General features: G+C 37.4%; 1 protein-coding gene across 1 annotated transcript; it reads left to right on the forward strand.

Annotated features, from left to right (window-relative positions):
• On the forward strand, positions 1–23,012 carry LOC128507886 (pyroglutamylated RF-amide peptide receptor). The gene is made up of 7 exons (XM_053479025.1): positions 1–171; positions 4,709–5,156; positions 8,821–8,979; positions 13,885–13,946; positions 14,581–14,813; positions 18,333–18,430; positions 22,558–23,012. Exons 2-7 carry the CDS (start codon positions 4,826–4,828, stop codon positions 22,998–23,000), a joined length of 1,326 nt encoding a protein of 441 aa, XP_053335000.1. The 5' UTR covers positions 1–171; positions 4,709–4,825; the 3' UTR covers positions 23,001–23,012.
• The last annotated feature ends 1,266 nt before the right edge of the window (positions 23,013–24,278 follow it).

Raw genomic sequence — 24,278 nt, forward strand, 5'->3', positions numbered from 1 at the left:
GAATGACCACACGGACACGAAAAATCAATAAGTACAGTAAGTACAGAGTCAGACCGGCATGAATGCAGGAACAGGACGAGACGCCTGAAAGCGAGCTTTTTTTGTTTTTGTCAACAATGACTTGAAAATAGAAGAAACTTTCCTCCTAGGACGAAGAGTAAGAATAAAAACGTAAGTTACGTCTTCTTGCACATTGCCTACAACTCTACAGTACCTGTGAGCTTTCAGCTGTATCTAATTATAATATAGTTATAGCATATTTAACACGGTATTTAAATTAGAGGATAAAATATTAAACCTTCTTGTCGCATGCAGAATTTACAGTACAGTATGTACAGGATCAGTTATTAATAGGTTACAATAATTGACAAGATTGTAATGTGTTTATAAGTTAACAACAACAGCTTTCAATTTGAATGAATGAAGTTTAATAAATTTTTTTATTATAGATAGTTAAAGATTTATTTGTTATTCATATACTGTTGCACATATGTGAAATAAGACAAATTGTAAAGTGAGTTGTAAAATTGAGTGTAAAGTTACAAAAACATAATGCAGACAGATTAAAGTTTAAAAACAAAATTAGCAATTTATGCGAAGTGCATAGTTCTACATGAATTCTAATTTAAGTAAAAATCGTTTGTTGCATCTTTTTTGTGCTGACTTTGCTATCATTTGGTGTTCCTCTGTGCACTGTTGCCTTGCACCTCCAGGCTCCAGGTTCGATTCTTGCCTCGTGTTCTCCACATGCATGGTGGGTTTCCTCCCACAGTCCAAAGATATGCAGGTTTGGCTGATTGACATTACCAAATTGCCCATAGTGTGTAAATAAGCGTGTGTGTGTGTCCCTGCGATGGATTGGCACCTCATCGAGGGTGTACCCAGCCTTGTGCCCTAAGTCTCCTGGGATAGGATCCAGGCCCTCCGTGACCCTGACCCAAATTAAAAAGAAGATCGATGAAATAACACATCATTGAATTATAATACACAAACTACACTTAATAAAATAAGAACACAGATGATGTGTAACAGACGCAGTGGTGGCTGGTGCAAAAAAAATTTTGGGGGGGGACAAAGATTTTAATAATCGCCTGTAAATAGCCATTTATCAGGTGATTAAGCTCTATTACTACTAGTATAAAATAAAGGCATGACTCACATCTCATCCAGTCAGCCAGCTCCGCTTGCCATAAGAAGTGCTGGAAAAGCACAAAGTGTAAGCTAAGCCATGATCACTTGACTGCTGCTTAATTAGATCAGGTTGATCTGGTCCAAGCTCTTTAACTGTTTTTCTTTCTTCGTCCGATCAACCTGCGAAGGGGTAATTTAGCAAAGAAATTACAGAATTTTCTCTTACATTTAGCTGGCTTCCACGCGAATCACTATTTAATACATTAACTAACAATCTGCTGACCGTTAATAAGACTTGTTGAGAATGGTCTAATTACATGAGCCCAAATATTTAAAAACATTATTGATTTGCTAAGAACAAAATTTGGAGGATTCGGGGCACACAGTGCTGTGCCCCAAGGATGATTTGATAAAATCCAATTAGAACTCAAATCACATGCTTTTCAAATGTTACATGTTAAAGTAACATTCTTCTCTGCCTAACTTTAAGGGGGTGGCGCCTCAGCGCCCATTATTGATCGGTCTCCACTGGAAAGATGTCACCTGTGCATGCAACCGCTTGGTTATCAATGAACTTGTGCTTTTTTTTTAAAAAGACACCACAAGCATAAACAAACAATATGGATATGTAAATATTGGTCTATTTAGAATGTGTGCTTAAATTGTGTCTGGAATATGAAACTAGAATAAAAGCTGCGGTGGGCAGCTTGCCCAGGTGTCTTGCCCCATGATCCCATAAACTCTTAATTTCTGTTAAAATGAATGAGCAAATTGTATTTATTTATTTATTTATTTATTTGCATGCACAAAGGATGCTCAAACAATTAAGACAGGACCAGTTTGAAGTGATCAAATGATGGGTGGGGTGAAAAAATGTTCAATAGCTAAAAACAGAGCACAAATGTTTTTTTGTGTGTGTGCACAAACAAAAAGTCATGGTTTTTATTAAATATCTGTTCATGTGGGGGCCAACCTCAAAGGTTATTCAATTATAAAAATTAGCATAGAAGAAGCATGGGACATGTTAGGGTCATGTTTCTATGTGAAAGGATATGTTGTGGTTATAATTGCAGTGCTTTATTGTCAGTATAAAATGCAAGGGTAAATGTACTTAATACATGCATTTTATAGCTTTAATGTGTCTTTGAATGCATCTTTTTTCACTTTCATGTTTAACCAGGTTTTTAAAATGCTCTTACGTGTAGTTGAGATCCATGCAAAAAGAGAAATGGGAAAAATGTTAAAATATCCCAAAACCACACACACATACATACACAAAGAAGCAGTTCTGCAATTATGCAGCTTTCCTAAGCAGCGTTGGCCAGAAGGTGATGATATTTATAACAATAGATCTGACAAAAATTCTGGGTGCAAAGCAAAAGCAAGGCATATATTAATAAGCTTATACTAATATTTTATTGTTTCTAAAGTTACAGCCAATCCATAAAAAACTGCATGGCAGACACTACACATACTATAATACTGTATAAGCATAATAAAAAAGGATGTTTAAAGAACTCTTTTGCTTTTCAACAAAGAAAATTCTTGTTTTGTTGAAGCTTTCGGAAAGGAAATGTGACAAGCTTCCTTTTATATTTTATCCACTCCAAAAGAGACAAAAATGAAGCATGACTGTGTATAGCTTCTTACATGATACATACATCTTCTGTTGCACTTGGAGTTGATGGGGTGAGGAATTAAGTCACAGAAAGTAGCAGATGGAAAGAGTATATATATTATTTTTTATCAACAAGGGTTTTTCAGTGTTTCAAATATTTTCACATACCTGTATAAACAGAATAAAAGGAAAACAAAAGAAAATTCCAGCACCCAGGTATTTAAAGGGAAAAAGTACATAATTGATGCAATTAGAATATGTTGCTGTAAGCTGTACATGGATGTAGACAAACACTCATTACACATTAATTCACCACAAACCCTCCCTTTGCTTCACAGCCAGTCTTCTGCAGCAGTCGCACAAAACACTACACCCCTCCTGATCCAAAACAAGTCCTTTTCAGGTACCTTTGTGATATGATTGATTGCCTCCCTCTCTGCGGCACCTTTGATGTCCAGCAGGTTGCAGGCATGACCGCTTCAGTGGCCATGCATGGAATGAGTACCCCCACCCTATCTGTGGGACTAAAAATCACCTCTATATATTTGGCTTTATTTTGCTCAGTGGCATCCTTTTTTTGTAGTCCCCAGCACAGCAGCTGTTAATACTTGAATATTAAATCTCACCCCATTTTGACTTAGATGGAAAGAAAGAATTACAAAGTTAGGCAACAATAATAATCCAAATGGGCGAAATAGTACAGTAATACTGAAAACAACAGAAAATTCAGGTTTAAGTGCTAAACACTTCACCAATTCATTATTTCCGTCTATAACATAGGTTTAAAAAAAAAGTGTTAAACATCTTTAGAAATATCAATTTGCAAGCACTGTTGCTCGTGTATGCACTCTGTTACTGCATGTAAGCTATTTTGTGAATTCATGAGTCAGGTTAAAACTATAACATTTCTGAAGAATTTAAAAGCCTAGCCAGTTGACATTCAGTTCTTATATAACTGTGTAAAGTGTAATGCTTGAGTGCACACTGCCAATTCCAATTTTCTGTAGAGACTCTCCATTCATGTGCAACTTATCTGTAATATGGAATTGGCTCGATAATTGTCCAGAGGTACAAAATGGTCTGGATTTTATGACCTGAACAGATTTTATTTTATGGCAGGGTATTAGAATGTATACATATGACCTTATATTATCATTAAGAAGAAAATTGTGCATTTGAATTTAAATAAGCAAGGATATTGGATTGATAATTACTACAGTGATTACCAGGTTTTATACACAACATTTGTTTCGACACTAACTGATGTAGTGAGTGGCTTCTCATTTCTTGAACAATTATGTCAAAAGACGTATCCCATGGACATGGCAAAGATGTTACTCTGTCTTGAAAAAGTCAACTTATTGGCCCGCATTAAGCAAAGAAAACAACTAAAAATTTAGGAGTTTACTTAAGAACTTTTCAATGCATTATTTAAATTCAGAAGGATGGTGCTAAATTGTCATTTACACAGATAAATGTAGTTTTTAAAAAAACATGAATCACGTTGATAAGAGATACATGTGCAACTTATCTGTAATATGGAATTGGATCACTAATTGTCCAGAGGCACAAAACTTTTGTCATTTGTCACTTAAATGCTTGTTGAAGCATTCACAGCTATATTTAAAAATGCAAATAAGAGCATTTGCAAAATAAATAAATGCATTTAAAATTATGCATCTCTAATAAATGTATGCCAGGCAGTGTATGAAGCTGAATCTTTTTTCTGTATATACACATTTTTTGTCATGTGTTGTGTCTATGCATAATACAACAAGAACATTTGGAATGACTTGCTAATATACGTAAATAATACATACCTTAAGTGTCCACTGTTTTCTCTATATAATGAGTTAGATCAGTTAGCTGTAACCTGTTTTACTGTTGAGATGAGGAAATTAAAACAAATCAAAAGAGCTGTTTTTAATTTCTGTTATGTTCTGTTGTGGTCTGTTCCAGTTTTGCAGGCATTACTTGGTCACACATCATTTACAATAGGAGTTCTTGCTCTCCATTCACCATATTTTCATCTGGACTTGGATCAAAGCCCTGAGACTTTGAGATCATAAATCAACAATGAACCTAACCTCAGATTTGTTGGACATGATGTTGAAGGCATCTAACCTCTCCCGGTGGCAATTCATCCAACAATACTCCATCCCACCTCTGGTGGCTGTGCCCCGGCTCCCAGCTGCCCTGCTACCTGTATTTGGTCTGCTCTATGTAATCATCTTCGGGCTTGCTGTGGTTGGAAATGGGGCTGTGCTGGTTCTCTTGTGTCGTAAGAAAGCACTGCAGTCCCCAAGCACTTTTTTCATCTGCTCACTGGCACTCAGTGACCTTCTCATTGGAATTGTGTGTGTGCCTGCCTCATTGTTGCAGCACTTCTTCAACAACTGGCTAGCAGGTAAGCTTTTATCATAGATCATCATAGATTGCACCTATCACTGGTAACATAATATTGGTCATAACCCGCTGCAACATCCACAGTCCAAAGCAATAAATGTTACAGATGTTGCCTTTTTATTTCCAACCAAACTTTTCTTCATACAGTATATGTTTCACACATTTATGTAGTAGGGTAGTTATGTTGTACCTTTTCTTACAAAAAAAGCAAGAAAGAAATAGTAGAAAAAGATATGTGTTGGGTTAGAAGGTTAGGTTTACTCATAAGATGAGAGAAGGAAGTGCAGTCTTAAGGGAATGGCATTTCAAAAGTTGGGGGCTGTGCCATAAATGTCAGTCTGATTTTAGGTGACAGCAGTAGACCAGTATTGGTTGAACTGAGAGGTGATGTATTGCTTTGTAAGTGAGAAGTAGAATTTTATATTTGATTCTTTGCAATCAATAACTGTTACAGTACAGGTGAAGTCTTTTTAAGGGTTTTCCAGAAATGTATAAAAAAAAAAAAAACATTTATTTTGCTCCACAGTGACACGGTAGCTTAGTGGCCTTGCACCTCCAGGCTTGATTCCTTCATCAGTTCTGTGTGCATGCAGTTTGCATATTCTCGGCGTACTTGGAGTGTGCTCCGGTTTTACACCCACAGTCTACAAACATGGGGATTAGGCTGATTGGTGATCCCAAATTGCCTGCAGTGTGTGAATGAGTGGGCTCACATGAACCACATAAACCACGCCTCCCCTTAGATGATGAATGAGTGAGTGAGTGAGTGAGTGATTTTGCTCCACAAGCATATCTTCTCGCAACTGGTAGAGACACAATGCAGCCAAAAGATGAGTAAAAAAAAAAATCATCGAGATTGTGAACGGTCCTGAGAAACTTTAAAAAAAGATTTAATTATATTTATAGGATTATTCTGCTTTAGAGTATAAGCTAACTTTTAGGGGCCTGGGGTTGAATCACAAATAGCATATAATGGTCCAAACACCAAGTAGTTCTTGATCAAGGGTTAGAGATAGATTTTTTTTGGTTCTTCCCCGGATTTTTCAGTTGGTTCGCTTTATGGCTCATGTAAGCCGGAACAGAACAACACAGATTAAAAGGCAATTTGGAATGATTTAGAAGCAGTTACTAATGACAAAGGTGTTTTTCAAATGACATAACAATTTCAATTATGTATATGTATTGGCAACAGACAGTTAGTGTATTTAATGAGTTTTAGTTTTAGTTGTGAGTGGCCGAATATAAGGTTCAAGCAAAAATGTAGTCTTATAATGTGGACAAATAAATCTACACATAGTTAAAGCAGATATAGGCAGAGCCATTATGCTATGCCTGAATATAGGCAGTGCATTCTCTAAAGAACTGAAGGTGCAGCAGGATCTAACAATACACATCAAAATCATAAATGCTGGATACACCCTGCACAGTGTGTCAAGCCATCGCAGGGGACAAACACACATACATACACACACTACAGGCAATTTGGGAACTCCAATTAGCCTAATGTGCATGTTTTTAAACTGTGGGAGGAAACCCACCAAGCACTGGAAGAACATGCAAACTCCATGCACACAAAGACGAGAATCGAGCATGGCTGGGAATCAAAACCGGACCCTGAAGGTGCAAGGCGACAGTGCTAACCACTATACCACTATGACACCTGCTGGAAACCAGTTGAATAAATTAGCAGAAATATATATGTTTTTCTTTTTATTGAGGATGCAATGTGTAAGAACCACACACATTGGAGATTGAAAGGTTTGTGTTATGTTTAGAGACCAAGGCCTGTATTCACAAAACTTCTTAAGTTTTCACAAAGATTGCATTTCGAGACCTTTACAGAGGTCAGAGGTTATTTTTTATCAATCAATCACTGTGAATTGCTGCATCATCCCCAGCAATGGGGTCAACCACACCTCCTCACTAAGATAAAGTTTTTTGTACTTTCCTTTCCCACAGTTATTGACTAAAATGATTTTTATAATTAAAGCTAATAAGTTCCAGAAAATTACTTCCACACTATTTGGCTTTAACATTTTTAAACTTCCCGCTTAATAATCACCTGCCCAAATACTGTACATATGTGGCATCATCACATGTAATTTAAGTCATCGTGAGTATTATTGGTTAAGCCAGAATGCTTTATAGTCATTTACATACAATTTACATGTACTGTATGGTATAATTATTGGGGTTGTATATTTTAGTAGACTCAAGCACATCATCACATCATCATGCCCTACTAACCACTTCCATAAGCTGTGTCCTACTAGTATTATGGTACGGTTATCTGAAGTTTATGTTCCATTATTTAAGGCTTGTATTAGCCCCTATTTTCCTCTTTAATTTTTTTAGTATTTTAGCAACCATTTAATTCTCTTTAAAGCACTTAAACATAGGCTAGTTATTATTGATGAATTTTTTTTTGATGTGATTTAAAAAGAAGAAGAAGAAAAAAAACTCAAGTAAAAGGGACCTACTCCATTCAAACTCATATAACCGCACACTTCTGATAGGGTTTTTTTGATTGTGATTGAATGTTTTTTTCAATTGAGCTATTTTTCTATTTTAGAAATAAAACCCTATTGTATGCATTGTTGCTGGAGCAGCATGGTAGGTTACATGAGCCTGTATGAGATCTTTTTTTCATCTTTTGTACAGCATGAAGAATAAATTGAAATCTCATACAGAGTATAATATTATAATACTAATTCATTACCATTGTTAGATAATTGGGAAGTTTAAATATTCTATATTTTAAGAAATACCGTCTTTAAGTTTTATATTTATATTTGATTTTTTGTGCAGCCTTATGATAAAGTTCTCACGTGTCTGATTGTGAAAGATACTGAGCAGTTATGGTACCTCACTAAAAGAAATAAAAGCCATCAGTTTCCACCTGCTGTATCAAACTATTGGTCGAAATGGTCGCATCTTTTAGTTTATAGTCTACAGTATTATCACTTATAATATAAATGGTGTAAAATTTGAAGGGTGCCTACAGTAGATAGCATCTTTATGACATGACTTAAAAAATAAAGTAACACAGTTACTTCCTATGTAAAAACAAAAGATAAAATCATATATGTGTTTTGACAATTGAAGATTTTTAAAAACCCAGCTTTATACAATTTGAATGCAATGCTTATGAATGTCGCATAAATGTACACTTTTATGCATACACATCATATTAGATGATTCATCTGACATCCCTCTAATCATTATCCCTGCCACTTGTCTACCTCCAAGAGTCATACCACTGAGCAAGTGAAGAGGCACTACAGAAATATTGTGTTCTGCAAATTATGGCTCCCTAGGCTCTAATTAGGGAAAGTATTGGACACAGGTTTGGAAAGATGTCTCAGAATATTGATGGCTTCAAGCCAAACCTGATCTCTTTACATCCATCATTGCACAGTCCATGAATATGTGTATGATAAAGTTTTATTGGTTTGCATGTACGTACTTCTTTTATTGTTAAATTTAGACCACACACTTATTAAATGTTACACTGCATCAAAATTGATATAAAGATTGAAAATGACACAAGAATGACTATATGTCCCATAGGTTTTGAATCAATATATATTTCTCCCAGCACTTAAATATATATTTATAACCTTCTTGACTTCTTTAGTCTCACTCACACAGTGTTGACTTTACAGGTGACTTCCTGTGCAAGCTGGTCCCCTTTCTCCAAGTGACTGCTATAGCAACCAGCATCCTGACCATGACTTGTATAGCTGTGGAACGCTTCCAGGGAATCTTGTATCCACTTCATGTCCGTAACAGCTACATCGTTCACAGCTCCATCGGGATGCTCGGTAAGAAATAAACATACCAGGTAACATTTTTTAGTCTAGTACCATCCATACAATGAGATTTTCAGTGTTTGTTAGTCTGGATAGAGGTGCACTAAAATTTGGTACAAATTTGTTAAAAATTAAGTTATGAAAAGATTTTAACTGTTAGCATCTTTGGTGGAATTACTGTTTATATAAATAAAAGTCTGTACATTGGTCAGATCTCACTTTTTCAGTGATATCTTTACATTTTATTCATTGAAGGACCTAAAACCAGTCTTAGAAATGTTTCCATCTGTATGTATGTCTATCTGTATATCTTTCCAGACAGATTTTGTCGCAGCATCACGCAAAACTGGCTAGACAGAATTTAATGAAACATTGGCAGTACTTAGATACCTGCCTGATGTTTAACCTGCACCATAAAAATCTAAATGATGAGTAAATATGTTATGAATGTGGCATTACGAATGTTATGAATATTTTATATGGTGGATTTAATAATCTACTTTATCTTCTAAATAAAGCTACTAAAAAGATACTTGTTTAATGTAAACAAACATGTTAATTAGAAAAGCCAAACTGAACATATTGAACAGTTTTACTTGGATTACTTTACGGCTGAAACAACAGAGCTGAAGTGGTATACAAAACTTAAGATTATGAACTTTAGATCAAATTCAAATTTTATTTGTCATGTACACAGTTATACACAGTACGATATGCAGTGAAATGCTTATACGACCGCAAGTGACCTTCAAAAAAAAATTATACATAAGAAATAAATATGATTAAAAAGAAATACTAAAGAAAAATTAATTAAACTAGTAAAATAAACTAAACAAACGAGGGCATAATAAAGTTATCACAAAATATAAATAAAGCATTTCACTGCATATCGTACTGTGTATGACTGTGTATGTGACAAATAAAATTTGAATTATAGAAATATAGAAGAAAAAAAGTATATATATAAAAATTTGTGCAAATATGCATGAAAAGTGACTTATTAAAGTGTCTTGTGCAATGGTCCAGATGTATAAATATGTAGTGCAAGTGTATATGAATGTGTCCATGATTGTCCATGATTGTCCAGTCAATGTTGGGAGTTTATGTTATTAGTCCTGTATGGTGGTGTGATTGAGAGACCTTATCGCCTGCGGTAAGAAGCTCCTCCTCAGTCTCTCTGTGTTGGCCTTCAGGGAGTGGGATTGCTTCCCAGACGGCAACAGAGAAAACAGTCCATTGTTGGGATGGCTAAAGTCCTTTTACAATCTTCCTTTGGAAGGCTTTGGTCCAGCACCGCTTGCTGTAGATCGAGTGCAGGTCAGGGAGATCGGTGCGGATAGTGCGCTCAGCTGATCACACCACCCTCTGTAGAGCTCGTCTGTCCTGCAAGGTGCTGTTTCCAAACCAGGTTGTGATGTTTCCCGTCAGGATGCTCTCTATGGTACAGGAGTAGAAATTCCTGAGCACCTTAGAGGGCAGTCTAAAGTCTCTCAAGCGTCTGAGGTGGTAGAGACGCTGCCGGGCCTTTTTTACCACGGTGTTGATGTGACAGGACCATGACAGGTCCTGCGTGATGTGAACACCGAGGTATCGGAAGCTGTCCACTCTTTTCACTGGGCTCATGTTGATGACGGGGGTCTGGTAGTTCCTCTCCTGCTTTGTACTAAAGTCCACTATCAGCTCCTTTGTCTTGCTGACGTTCAGGAGGAGATTGTTCCTCTGGCACCAGTTCTCCAGATTTCCAATCTCCTCTAGGTAGGCCGTCTCATCATTGTTGGTGATCAGGCCCACCACAACAGTGTCGTCAGCAAACATAATGATGGCGATGGAGTTGGTAGTGGCCACGCAGTCGTGGGTGTACAAAGAGTACAGCAGGGGGCTCAGAACACAACCCTGGGGGACTCCAGTGCTGAAAGTGAGTGAGGCTGAGACATGTCCGCCCATCCTTACTGCCTGTGGTCTGCCAGTTAGGAAATTGGAGATCCACTGACACATAGATGAGCTGAGTCCCAGGTGTCCCAGCTTGGAGGTGAGTATGGAGGGAATTATAGTATTAAATGCAGAGCTGTAGTCGATGAAGAGCATTTTAACATAATTCCCTTTCCCAGTGTCCAGGTGAGTGAGCAATGTGTGGAGGAGATGAGAGATTGCATCGTCTGTGGAACGGTTTGGGCGGTATGCAAACTGTAGTGGGTCCAGTGTGTCCGGTAGTTAAGAAATGATATATATATATATATATATATATATATATATATATATATTTACACAGTGGTTACGGAAAGTATTCAGACCCCCTTAGGTTTTTCACTCTTTGTTATATTGCAGCCATTTGCTAAAATCATTTAGGTTCTTTTTTCCCTCATTAATGTACACACAGCACCCCATATTGACAGAAAAACACAAAATTGTTAACATTTTTGCAGATTGAATAACAAAACAAAAACTGAAATATCACATGTGCTAACCCGGATTGTATCCAAAAAACATAAAACCACAGCTGCCCAACTCACTGCAGGATTAAATGTGAACCTCAACTCTCCTATTTCCACCAAAACTGTTCATCGGGAGCTCCACAGGGTCAATGTACATGGCCGGGCTGCTACAGCCAAAGCTTTGGTCACTCGTGCCAATTCCAAATGTCGGTTTCAACGGTGCCAGCAGCGTAAATCTTGGGCTGTGGACAATGTAAAACATGTATTGTTCTTTGATGAGTTCACCTTCACTGTCTTTCCCACATCTGAGAGAGTTACGGTGTAAAGAAGCCCCAAAGAAGCGTACCACCCAGACTGTTGCATGTCCAGAGTAAAGCATGGGGGTGGATGAGTGATGGTTTGGGCTGCAATATCATGGCTTTCCCTAGACCCAATACTTGTGCTCGATGAGCGCGTCACTGCCAAGGACTACCGAACCATTCTGAAGGGACCATGCGCACCCAATGGTCCAAACATTGTATCCAGAAGGCGGTGCTGTGTATCAGGCTTATAATCCACCAATACACAGCAAGACTGGTGACAGAGTGGTTTGATAAACATGAAAGTGAAGTTGAACATCTCTCATGGCTTGCACAGTCTACTGATCTAAATATTATTGAGCCACTTTGGGGTGTTTTAGAGAAGCAAGTCGGGAAATGTTTTCCTCCACCAGCATCACATAGTGACATGGCCACTATTCTTCAAAAAGAATGGCTCAAAATTCCTCTGGCCACTGTGCAGGACTTGTAGCTGTTTTTTCCATGACAAGTTGATTGGCCGCAAAAGGAGTTCCTACACCATACTAATGAATTATTGTGGTCTAAAACCAGGCATTTCAGTTTCATTGTCCAACCCCCCATATAAGATTTAAACTCTCGTTTTGAACAATGCATAACAGTTACCAGATTTTCGAGCAAACGCAGACTCTCTATGATGAGCCAGTCACATTGCCGCTTTATATCAAATGATCAGTGAAGCAGAGATATGTCCTGTGCAACTCACTGGCTGCTGCGAGTGGTTTAAATGTGTTCAGATGTTTTTTGGAGAATGTTAAAGACAGGAAAAGTACATTTACACCCATTTTACTGCTATTGCAGTCAAGGCAGCAGTAATAAACAACAAGAATGTGTCTTTTAACATCCAAGATAAGTTCTGTAATTTGTTTATTATTGAATACAATCAACGTATTATTGATACTAAATTGCATGCTTACCACAAACACAACTGCAGACTAATTTATCAATTATCCGTTATTAACTATAACTCACAAACACAAAATTAAAAAAAGTCAGTAAAAACTTGCACAAAATATTTAGACTATTTCTCTCAAAACTGAAAAGATCTAATTTTGCTGTCAAACTGGTTTATGATAATTTGATAGGTTTTGGCTATATATATATTCCCCCCCCGATTTTCTCCCTAATTTAGTTGTGTCCAATTTCTCCCCATCACTAGAGGGCTACACATTAAGCTACTACAACCACTCAGTGGGGAGGGGTCGAAGACTATCCCGTGTTTCCTCCGAACCATGTGACGCCAGCCAACGGCATCTTTTCGAACATCGTTGGGGCGGCGTAACACACTCGGAGGACAGCGCTATCTGCTCCTTCCGCTTGCATAAGCTCACAGATGCCCCGATTGGCTGTAGAGCTGTGATTAATGTGGGAGCACTAGGTACCTCTCATCCCTCTTTCTGATGGGGCTCGGCCAATCAGCTCTCTCTAGACCTCCAGCTGGGAGAGGTTACAGCATCACCTGGGAACCGAACCAGCGATCTCCGGATGATAGGGCGAGCACTTTACCACTGCGCCACTCGGAGGCCAGGCCATTATTATTTTATTTTATTATTATTATTATTATTATTATTTAGCAAGCCATATGCTATATGAATGATTAAACTCCCATGATAAAATAACAGCAGAACGTTTTATTACTTCAGCCACAAAATATCTATATATCTACAGTACAGTATCTGTTTACTGTATAATACTAGAATAAAGAAATGTGGAGTTGTCCTCCAATGTGACTAATGCTCGATTTATTAGTTGCTGATGAAGTAAAAAATGGCATTATAAATAATTGTTGCATTGTAGGCTTTGTAAATACAGCTCGTGTTATAATTTAGTGCCTATAATTTTTCATCTGCACATCCTGACTGGGATAAAGCAGCGGTGGTGGATAAATTAGAAAATCAAGTGAAACTTGTAACCCAAACTTATAATCAAGCAGGAAAAAAAGCATCCTGTACATTCTTGATTAATGATAAAACATAATCTCTTTAGCAACCCTATTAAAAAAATTGCATAGATCTTGCATTATACTGCACAACATTATTGATGCAACGGCTTCTGTTTGTGCAAACTTCTGTCTACTTGTGATTAACCCGGCAATAAATAAACATGAACATTGGATTTATGTTGATCTTGTAATTTTGTTTGTCTTCCAGTGGCTGTGTGGTTGATTGCTCTGGCAATCGCAGCTCCGATATGGTTTGTCCAGAAAGTTGAGGTATGTGCCATATTTAAAAACTAAAAAATAAATAAAAAATCTGTCCATTATATTTGCCGTATTTAATGTTATAATTGACCATTGTTTATAATTGTTTGAGCCACAAACTATGCAATTTTGTCATGAACTTATGTGAGCAATATGTGGCTCTACAGCATCAATTAAAAAGTGATGCATTGTGCATTTCCTTTTAGGAAGACGGACAGTAGGAGTAGATTCCCTCCTAGTAGGTTGCATGGTCTGACACAATGAAATTAATCATTATGAATGTTTTTTTTTTCTTTAAAAAAGTATGTTCACCATAAGTGCAATCACCTGAATGAAACCATTTAGCTTTAATTATTGTGAAGCAATTTAACTGTTGTAAGTGTTAACTTGATATTAAATGGGTAAGACACAAAAGTGTTTAAAATTGACAGTCATGTTTAAGTAATATTCTTCGAACAGCCAGGCTTATGGAGAAAAAAATAATGCAAATATGCAACATGGAAGATGTTTTTCTACCCATAGCACTTCACTCTGGTCATGTCAGGGAATATTTAAATTGCATGTGACTGTTTATGAACTATTCAAAAAGAAAAGTATGGTAAAGTTAAAAACATCTGACTTATAACTTGTGTTCTTTACCTTACAGGTGAAATACGACTTCCTGTTTGATGTTCACCACACCAGTTGTCTGGAAGTATGGCCAAGTCAGCAGTGGAGGAGGAGGTACACCGTGTGTCTATCAGTCATGGTTTTTTTGGTCCCAATGTTGACCATGGCCATCCTGTATGGGACGATCATGAGGGAATTGTGGGGCAAGCACCGCATCCATGAGGCTGTGTTCCAAACACTGCCAGGGTCTGAGATCAACAAGATCACCAGGTCAGAGCAAAGACGTTCGGGTGAATATGTGACAAAAATGTGGTCTTTTAAATGAGCATAGTCGATGCTTTAAATGAAAAATAAAGCAAATGTTATAAAGAGGACTCACAAAGGAGAAGAGTGGCATTGTCTGTGGTCTGGATGAAATCCCTAATACATAAGCCGAAGGAATGGTTTGTTTCTATGTAGTTGCTACAGGTCAGTACAAATTTTAACTCCAATGCAAAATATTACATGCCAGTTTTTAACTACTTTTCATATTTAATGTTACCACACATTTCTTCTGGAAAATCTTTTGGGCATCAGAGGTCATTTTTAAACCACTGATTCGAGACAGATTTATTTCAGCTTTAATTCACCATATCGGAACATCTGAATGGATCATTACTTACATAACCCACTAATGTGTCTATCGTGTTTAAACAAAGATGTATCACCTCATGGAAGCTTCTGAGTACCTGACTATCAAAACTAGAAGTTAATCAGAGGTGGCTGTAAAAAGGGCCACCTTCAGCGACAATAAATTTTTGGCAAAGACTTCAGAAAAAATCCACAATCTTGGTTCCTCCTTGGGAAAAAATTCCAAACATCTGAAGGTGGGATGGAAAGAATTTAAAGTATTCATAGATGAGAAAACAACTTTGTTGGGTGTTTATTTTGTAGATCCATCCCAATTGTGAAGCATGGGGGTGGTAGCATCATGCTGTGTGGTTATTTTGAATCAGGAATTCAGTCAGAAATGTAAAGCCCTTTTAAACATACAGTTGTCCGATAAGAAATTTTGTTAGGAGTGATTTTGGCAAGGAAATGGTCATTCCGTGGCCTAGAAAAGGTGTTACATCATGGACATATGGATTTCAGGAGAGCGTTTACAAGAACAAGGAGTTCTTGGCAAGTAAACAGTGAGTGTACAGTGAGAAAGATAAATTATCCGCCTATCTCGTGATTAGAGGAGCACTCATAGGGAGCGAGTAGAGTCACAGAGTGCGCAGCAAGAGGTCTGTGACTATGAGGAGAGCTTGGCAAGAGCTTCACAAGCAAAGGACAAGAGAATGATGCTAGCGTTGCATGAGCCTCATGGCTTCTAGCAGAAGTTCTTGCCAATGATTCTACTTGATCTTGTCAACTCTTTCCTGGTTAACATAGATCACTCACCAACGTGCCCCTTGTTCCTCTTAATCTTGCCAGAACTCCCACCAAGTAGAAAACATGTTCTGGCTAAACTGAATACTCCTTGACCTCCTCAGTCACTCCTCAATTTCGCTATCACTATCCTGTTTCTCATCAGAGTCCTGAAAGTAGGAGGAGGCCCAAAAACTAGGCTGGGATACACCAGGGACCGTATTTACTAAGCATCTCAGAATTATTCGTAGGAATCATGCTCAAAGTTTATTTAGGACTAAAAATATTCCTACCACAGAGTAGCACATAAAAGTTATTTATAGAGCTTCCTACTCTTTTTTTTTTTTTTCAGTGAGAAGTAGCACTGCGCAAAGGAAAGGGTGTGGCGTCATTTTTTACGACACTGAGAGCCTTGAAGTAGGCTGCGTAAAAGATACTTTCTTCTAAAGATAAAAAGTGAACCGAAGCAATTTGTGATTTTCTTTTTTAGGAACCTTGATAAATATCTCTTACTCCTATTTCTGAAACTAAGACCAAAATTAAGTAATTCTAAAAAATCTTTGGCCAGATAGGAACGATTTTCTACTCTTAAAATCTCTATCCAGAAAATATGATATAGCAAATAAAAAGTTTAGATAAAACTGTTTTAGCTACAACTGTGAAAGAGTACATCTTTACACTAGGTGTATGTAAGGTAGGTGTCTTTTTTGCCTTAGCCATTGAAATCGGAAACTAAACAAAACCTTTTTTTTTTTTTGAAAACAGAATTGCTGAAAGGAAATATAAAACTAGCTGCACCCACAGCAGCAGGCACACTCTGTGCTTAAACAGGAAAGACAAATATGAAAACATGGAACAGCTGGAACCAGTTAAAAAGGACAATCAGGGGTGGTGGGTTACCAAGGAAAGGAATAAACAAGGATAAACACATTAAATAAGTGGACAGTCAGTTGGGTTTTAAAATTGATTTGTAGACTAAGGAACAGCATATGAAGCGAAAATATTGGAATAAAACTGTTTTTATATTTTTTTGATTAATATTTTACATTTTTACATTTTTGCTAATATGATTAAGCAGTAACAGCCAAAGCAAAAGTCTCTTTTTGAGATCTAGTCTCAAAATGTAAAGGGAGCAATTGTAGCAAGTTGCAAATACTGCAGCAGCTGGTTTTTAATGTGATGTCTTCAACATCCCTCGTAACTACGACTGCATCACAGACATGCTGATATCCAAGGCAGTAACCACTTTAATAGTTTTCAGAGTTATGGTGATTCTGGAGCCTATCCTGGGAACACTGGGCATGAGGAGGAAATACACCCTGAATGAGCTGCCAGTCACCAAATTACAGGTCACCATGCACATAAGGTTAAGTAGCCATCAGGGGAACAATGTTCATACAAGAATAATTACCATATTTTTCTTAGTTCAGAGTGATCAGGAGATGGTTACTATATATGTTAACACTTATTATATAATTAGCAAAAGTAAGAGCACTTTCATACTGAGAACATGGCTAAATGCCTACCAGACTGCAATGATAAATAATCACAGAATCCATATATACTTGTATATCGGGTCCAAAAGAGACACATTGAAGTGTTATACTTACTTATTTTGCATTTCATGCTGAGAGAAATCATTGTAATTAAAGGGATATTGCTGCCTTAAAGGAGTGTACGTGTTCTGCAACAATGTTTAAGTAAGTTGTGGGTTTTAAAGTAACATCTAGATGAATGCGAGGACCCAAGGTTTTGCCAGCAGAGCATTGTTCTGAGCTATAGTCTTGATGTACAGTTTTAAGCACTTTTTTTTTTTAATTTGTGATCAAAATAAAATAAAATAAAAAATTGTGATCAAAATCTACTGCGGAAAATTTTTGTGATCTTTCCGCAGTAGTCATTAGACAATGGAATTACCCTTACAATTTTAAGTACAGTAGCCTTTCTGTGGATTGAAACAGATCCATTAGATGGGCTAACCTTTGCTCCACCTGTACATCAATGAGCCTTGGATGCCCATGATCCTGTTTGCCAGTTCACTAGTTGTCCTTCCTCAGACCACTTTTGATAGGTTTTGATAACCGCAGACCTGGAACACCCCCAAAGACCGGTTGACCCAGTCGTCTGGCCTCTAGCCACAGTTTGGCCCATGTCAAAGTCGTTCCAATTATTACTCTTGTCCTTTTTTTTTGAGAACTGACTGTTTAAATGGTGATTTAGGGTCTTGCTCAGTTTAACCGGGAAGTGTTGCCACCTCACAGCTTTATGGTCCCCAGTTTGAGCCCAAGGTTGCATTACTGTTTCTCGGTTACCTCCCACTGTCCAGAAACATGCCAGTATGTAAATTGGCAGTAGAAGGTAGAAAGAGAGAGGGATGAACTATCTTGCTCTTTCCAGGAGGAAGAGGAGGGCAGTGAAGATGATGGCCACTGTGGTGCTTCTCTTTGGTGTTTGCTGGGCTCCATTTCACCTAGTTTCACTGCTACTGGACTATGGTAACACTCTCCTTCTAATATCATCATATTAGTGTCATACCTCATATTATAACATTAATTATCTGACACCTGATCAGTCTCTCCCTTCCATTTGGTTTCTGTGATGATTCCTGAAAGCATTCATGACCTTAATATAATAAGGTTCTTTTTATGGTGTTTTCTTCATCTTGGGTGTGGCTACTCTTTATTCTGGGTCATACTTTATGATTTAATAGATAAAACTTTATAAGAGACAAAGCTTTATAATATAAAAGCTGCACTGAAGAACTATCCTAAGACCAAGTTCACCTGGATACCCTTTTCCTAAACCAAAATCCCAGGTCCCACTTGAAAGGTGAGCGTTTGAAGGTGAGTTAATAGACTTAAGGCCGTTAAGTCCAAAATGTCAAAAAAAAAAAAAAAAAAAAGCTAACTTCAAATCATGTCCTATTTAGTTCCAGGTTGCAGCACTACTGTACAAACTGTGGAAAAGGTCTAGCTGTGGTCACAATTAGGCCATGCATTTCATATGACAATAAATATAAATTGTTACATTTTAGAAAGTCTAGAACTAGTTATGTAATTACTATGAAGTCACAAGATCATTCTGACCTTTGACAAAGAGTGCAAACTTTTTTTTTCTTTTTTTTTTTGGAATAAAAAACCAAAAATGAAACCTGTGCAATTTAGGTCCCTGCTGTCTTTTTTAATGGACAACTAAAATCTAGCTAGCTAAAAAAAAAACAGATTTTTTTCCCTATGCAGTGCTTTCAATACATCATAAACCAGAGACGATGCTCAGCCTGACAAATGGTGATCAACTAGCCACTGATGAAAACAGTTTTCTTAGAAACGTCTGGAAGCGTTTGTGATTGCTTGCTTGTCTTGTTCACATACAGTGTGAGCAGAAGTCTCCGCAATCAGCTGTAAGCCCTGTAATGCATTCGTCTTCACGTGCTCGCTCATCACACTTCATTCTCTTTCATAGCACTTCTCTTAAACTTGACTGTTTGAGTTGTTTCTCTCGTTCACTTACACTCCAGGCACGCACACTTCACTATCGTCTAAGTAACATTCAGGTCACACAAACCTACCCACATGTGAACATATTTCCTATTTCTTTTATTTTGTATTCTGTGTCTTCTGAGTCTACACTAAAACAACAGATTTTTTTGTTAGGGATGCTCTTTCAATCTGTCAAACACAAACACACTCCTATTTCTCAGCATTACCGCCTGGCTGAGCTATAAAGAAAAATTAATACGTTAAATCTCACACTTTCACTTCATCTTACTCTTTTTTCCTTTCATATCCTGTGATACAGTATGCTATAGCAGTTTGACTTAACTTTGTAGGCACTTTGTATTTCAGTATAGTGAACTTATGGTCATGTTCAGTTTGAGATAATTTTAGCTTTGTGACTATTAAAAGGTGTTATGGTGAGCAACAATACTCAGATTGGCTATGGCATTTAAATGATGCTTAGTTGGTACCAAGAAAATATCCCTCATGCCGTTACACCATGACCAGCCTAAACTATTAATAAAGAGCAGAATGGATTTATGCTTTCTTGTTGTTTACACCAAATTCAGATCCCAATGTAACCATCCAAGTGTTGCAGACGAAATTGAGACTCATCAGACCAGGCAATGTTTTTCCAATCTTCTATTGTCCAATTTTAGTGAGCCCATATCCTCAGTTTCCTGTTCTTAGCTGACAGGAGTAGCACCCGGTGTATTCTCGTGCCGCTTTAAGGTTTAACATGATGTGCGTTTAGAGATGCTCATCAGTATCCCTACATAAGTTGTAATGAGATGTTATTTGAGTTTCTGTTACCTTTCTATCAGCTCAAACCAGTCTAGCCATTCTCCTCCGATCTAAGGCATCAACAAGTCATTTTTGATCAGGGAACTCCTACTCACTCTACTCTATAAACCATGTAAATCTGAGTAGATCAGCAGTTTCACAAATACCCAGACCAGCCTGTCTGGCATCAATAACCATGCTATGTTTAAAGTCATTTAAGTAATCTTTCTTCCGCATTCTGATGCTTGTTTTAAACTTCATCAGATCGTCTGATGAATAAGCACACATTGTGATGAGAACTCGCAGGATTGGGACTAAACAACTGTGCAGACATAAGACAATTACTTGTTAATGAGACTTAAAAACAGAAAAAAAGACTTTAGATTGCTAGGGAGCATAAAGACTACATAATGCAGATCTGCAGCTTTTAATGTAATGATCACACAAAAATAATACATTTCCCACAAAATAGCAACTGTGGCTACTTTTGCTGAATTATCAATTCATTATTTTTTTTCTAAATATCTTGTATTTAGACTTTGCTGGATGCAGCAGTAGTGCAAGTCCCACGCCCAAGTTTGCTTCAGGAAGGGCATCCGGTGTAAAATCTGTGCCAAGTTGTACGTGCGGACTGGACAGTTGAAAGAACAACAACTTGTATTTAGACTTAGCATATTATCATGACTCTCATTGTTTTGACTTAGTCATTACTTTTGATTAAGTAACTCGCTATTTTGACTTACAAAGCCTTGATTTTGACTTATTCAATCATCAATTTGATTTGCCAATTTTAAATTATTAAGTTGTTTATTCATGGAGATTATATTTAAAATTTACTACCAACAGTAGAAACCCAAAGAGGGGACCCAAAATATTGTTATATTGTTATAATATTGTCATACTGTACATGTCAATAGCAATTTACATCTTTTTACCATGCATATTATGTTTTGTTCAAAATCGACCTGAATACAAAAAAAAAAAAAATAATCTTGAGCCTATTCAAAACGATAGTGGGCAAAATGTCTGTGCAAAGAAAGAGGTTTCGGCTTTGTCTATATATTGAGACAATGGGTTTAAACATATCCCATATCCAAATTAGACATTTTAAATGTCCAAAGTTATAACGATAACCTGAAGTGATTCATGAAATATGGAGCTGAAAGCAGAATTAAAGGAATCTAAATCTAAACCTAAAGGTTGCATGAAAAACAAATCTGATATCACCTGTAGAGACCCGAAGAGAGATTTAAATTTACTGTATAACAAGAGAGCTGGCTTAATGGAGTAGCACAATAATACATTAAAATAAGATTGTATTTGTCGTATCCACATCAACATTCAACACTACCATCTTTTGTGTCTGAGGTATGGTCTTGAATCCTTTTTGTTTGGGGCTAATTGTCCTAAAAGTGGAACAAAGAACAACAGCACCACCAGCAATCATTTACACTAGGGATTCCTTTCTAGCTCAGACTATAGGTCTATACGGGTTATTGTTGACAGAGGTGTCAGGTAACTACATATTACATTTGTGAAACACTTTTTAGATGTGGTGTTCACTGGAGCAAATTCAAATGGAACTGCAGGTGTCTAAGGGAGGCAAACGTAACATGACACCTAATATAAAAGACTTGAACAATTATAAACCACAAAGGCATCTGTTTTTTATTTTTGGAATAATCAAATGATTTAATACAAAAGGTACAAAAAGGTACTAATACAGATATCAAATGCTTTATCATATTAAGGTTCACATGTGACAGCTGTCATTCATTCATCATTAATTACTGCCTGTTTCGGGTCATGGTATTCTAAATTTAGGCTACAAATTTTTTATATTTAAAGAAATACATTCAATAAATGAATTTGAAAATTCAATTGGTCAAGTGAAAGCAAGGTTAAATAACTGTGCGAGTGTAATTTAAACCAATGATGAACTGGAGTTCATAGCTGAGGTTCTGTCAGAGCCATAAATCATATACCGTGCTTACTGTATACAGTCCCTCTGATACCTCTGGCTTCCCAGGGTTTTTCAATGTTCCTGGGGGCAAAAAGCAAGGGTTATTTTTATTTATTTAAGAAAGAAAGAAAGCCAACGGGTTTAGGTTTAGAAAAAAAATGGAGATCCAGGTTTACAGATGTGGCATCACATTACACCCCATCATCTACTGTATAATAAAACCTGCAGTAATGTTCTACTAAATAGTAAAACAGAATCTAAACAATCCTTTCATCCCAAACAAACACAAAAATATGAAAATGTAAAAATGCCAGTTTAACCGTTACTTTTTAACCATACAAATAAACTATTTGTTTTCTTTTCAACCGTGAACCTTCAGAAAAGCTACGCCTGGACCTGGACTCTGAGTTTCTGTTGCTGAGCTTGGTACAGATCCTGGGCTTCAGCAACTCCGTGTGCAACCCAGTGGTCTACGCTGCCCTCAACACTAACTTCAAGAGGGATTTGCTCTCCCTGCTCACACAAAGACGAGCCCTCTGCTTCCAGAGAAGGCAGACCCGAGTTGCCGTCTCCGTTACGGACCCGAGGACCACAGCGGAAAGGATGGAGAGGAGAGTTGCTGTCCAGCCATGGAGCAAAAGGGCCTGGGAAACAGAAAACTGTGTGGTACCAGAAGCAAACGCAGCAAGGACGAAATCCTTTAAACCCGTGACCTTGCTTGGTGCCATTTGGCCCAGTAACAGCTCAGGCACTGTCATTCTGAATGTCGTAGATCCGCTGCCTGTGGACGTTACCTACAGATCAGATCAGAAATCTACATAATCTCCAGAGCAGAAGAACTACCAATAATAAATGTCATTTTTGTGACAGAAGAGAATGGAACAAAACCCTAATGTCTGCTGATTTGAAACATACAATTTTTTTTTTTTATTATTTGGCAGAATTAGATTGTTTTATGACTTATGTAGCAAGACATAACATCACAGTACTTTATTTAGCAATGAATCAAGCTGTGATCAGTCTTGCCACGGATCAAATGTCACTATCCCGAGGTGCTAATGGGTAAGATTATATCTATGCGCATGCTTTCTTTTTGTTCGGCAGAGAGTGATATCACAACCTGTAATAAAACCTCGTATACAATTCGCATTCCTTACCTGAGTGAGCCGACTACGGCTCAGATTTCCTTCAATGACATTTAACATCAGTGGAAATCCATATACCTGCTACTTGTCCATTTTTGGAATCAAGGGATGTCTTGTCATGCACAGGATATTCTGATTTATGGTTTTTCCGATCCAGTTGCCCCAACGTTCAGGAATAAGAGTTCAAGAAACACGCATTTAGCATGAACGGCCTTATTATAGTTTATCAAACCACTGCATTTTAAAATGAATACACTGCGAGCCACATTTGAAATCTAATTCCATATGCAAAGAGAAAGGAAACAGTGTTCACTTTCTCTAGGTTTTAGTGCAAACAGCCTATGCAGCAATGAAACTAAATCATTTCTCTTCAGCAGCAGCTTTATCCTTGTCAGGGTTTGGGGTGGTTGGCCTACCCCAGGAGAGACAAGCACAACATGGTTAAATGCTGTAAAAGGGCTGCCAGTTCATCACAATATACAGTACTGTGCAAAAATCTAGAGCCACCCCTCATATTTGCATATTTTGCTTAAAAAAAGACATCTTGTATTTTGTCATGTTTTTGTCTTTTTCAGAGGAATGTGTTTTGTTTGAGAAGCCACACAGTGACCTATGAATCTTAAAAGCATCACAAGGTCACAGGAAGCTACCCGCCTATAGGGTCGAACCCAGGAATGCTGTGCTGCTGTGCCTTATGCAACAATTTGTTGTTTGCTGAAGAAATGTTCTCAAATATGGCTTGATCAAGACTGTTCGCTGTCCTTCACACGCCAGACAAAGACAAAACAATTGTTGTATTTATCAAAAGTCTCTATTGTATTACAGACACCTTGTTTTTATCTATGTGTTGCTTTTATGGCGAAAGAAGCTGTCCTTTGTGTGAAGTAACTGTGCAAACGTAATTAAAGTCAACTTTAAATTGCATTTGGAATGAAAGCTGTATTGTAGAAATATC

Source organism: Clarias gariepinus, chromosome 19 (assembly GCF_024256425.1).
Source record: "Clarias gariepinus isolate MV-2021 ecotype Netherlands chromosome 19, CGAR_prim_01v2, whole genome shotgun sequence".
Lineage (NCBI taxonomy): Eukaryota > Metazoa > Chordata > Actinopteri > Siluriformes > Clariidae > Clarias > Clarias gariepinus.

Coding starts and splice junctions, on each gene's coding strand:
- LOC128507886 (XM_053479025.1), top strand. CDS start 4,826: ATGAACCTAACCTCAGATTTGTTGGACATGATGTTGAAGGCATCTAAC. Junction 5,157..8,820: donor CTTCAACAACTGGCTAGCAG/GTAAGCTTTTAT, acceptor TTGACTTTACAG/GTGACTTCCTGTGCAAGCTG. Junction 18,431..22,557: donor TTCACTGCTACTGGACTATG/GTAACACTCTCC, acceptor GTGAACCTTCAG/AAAAGCTACGCCTGGACCTG.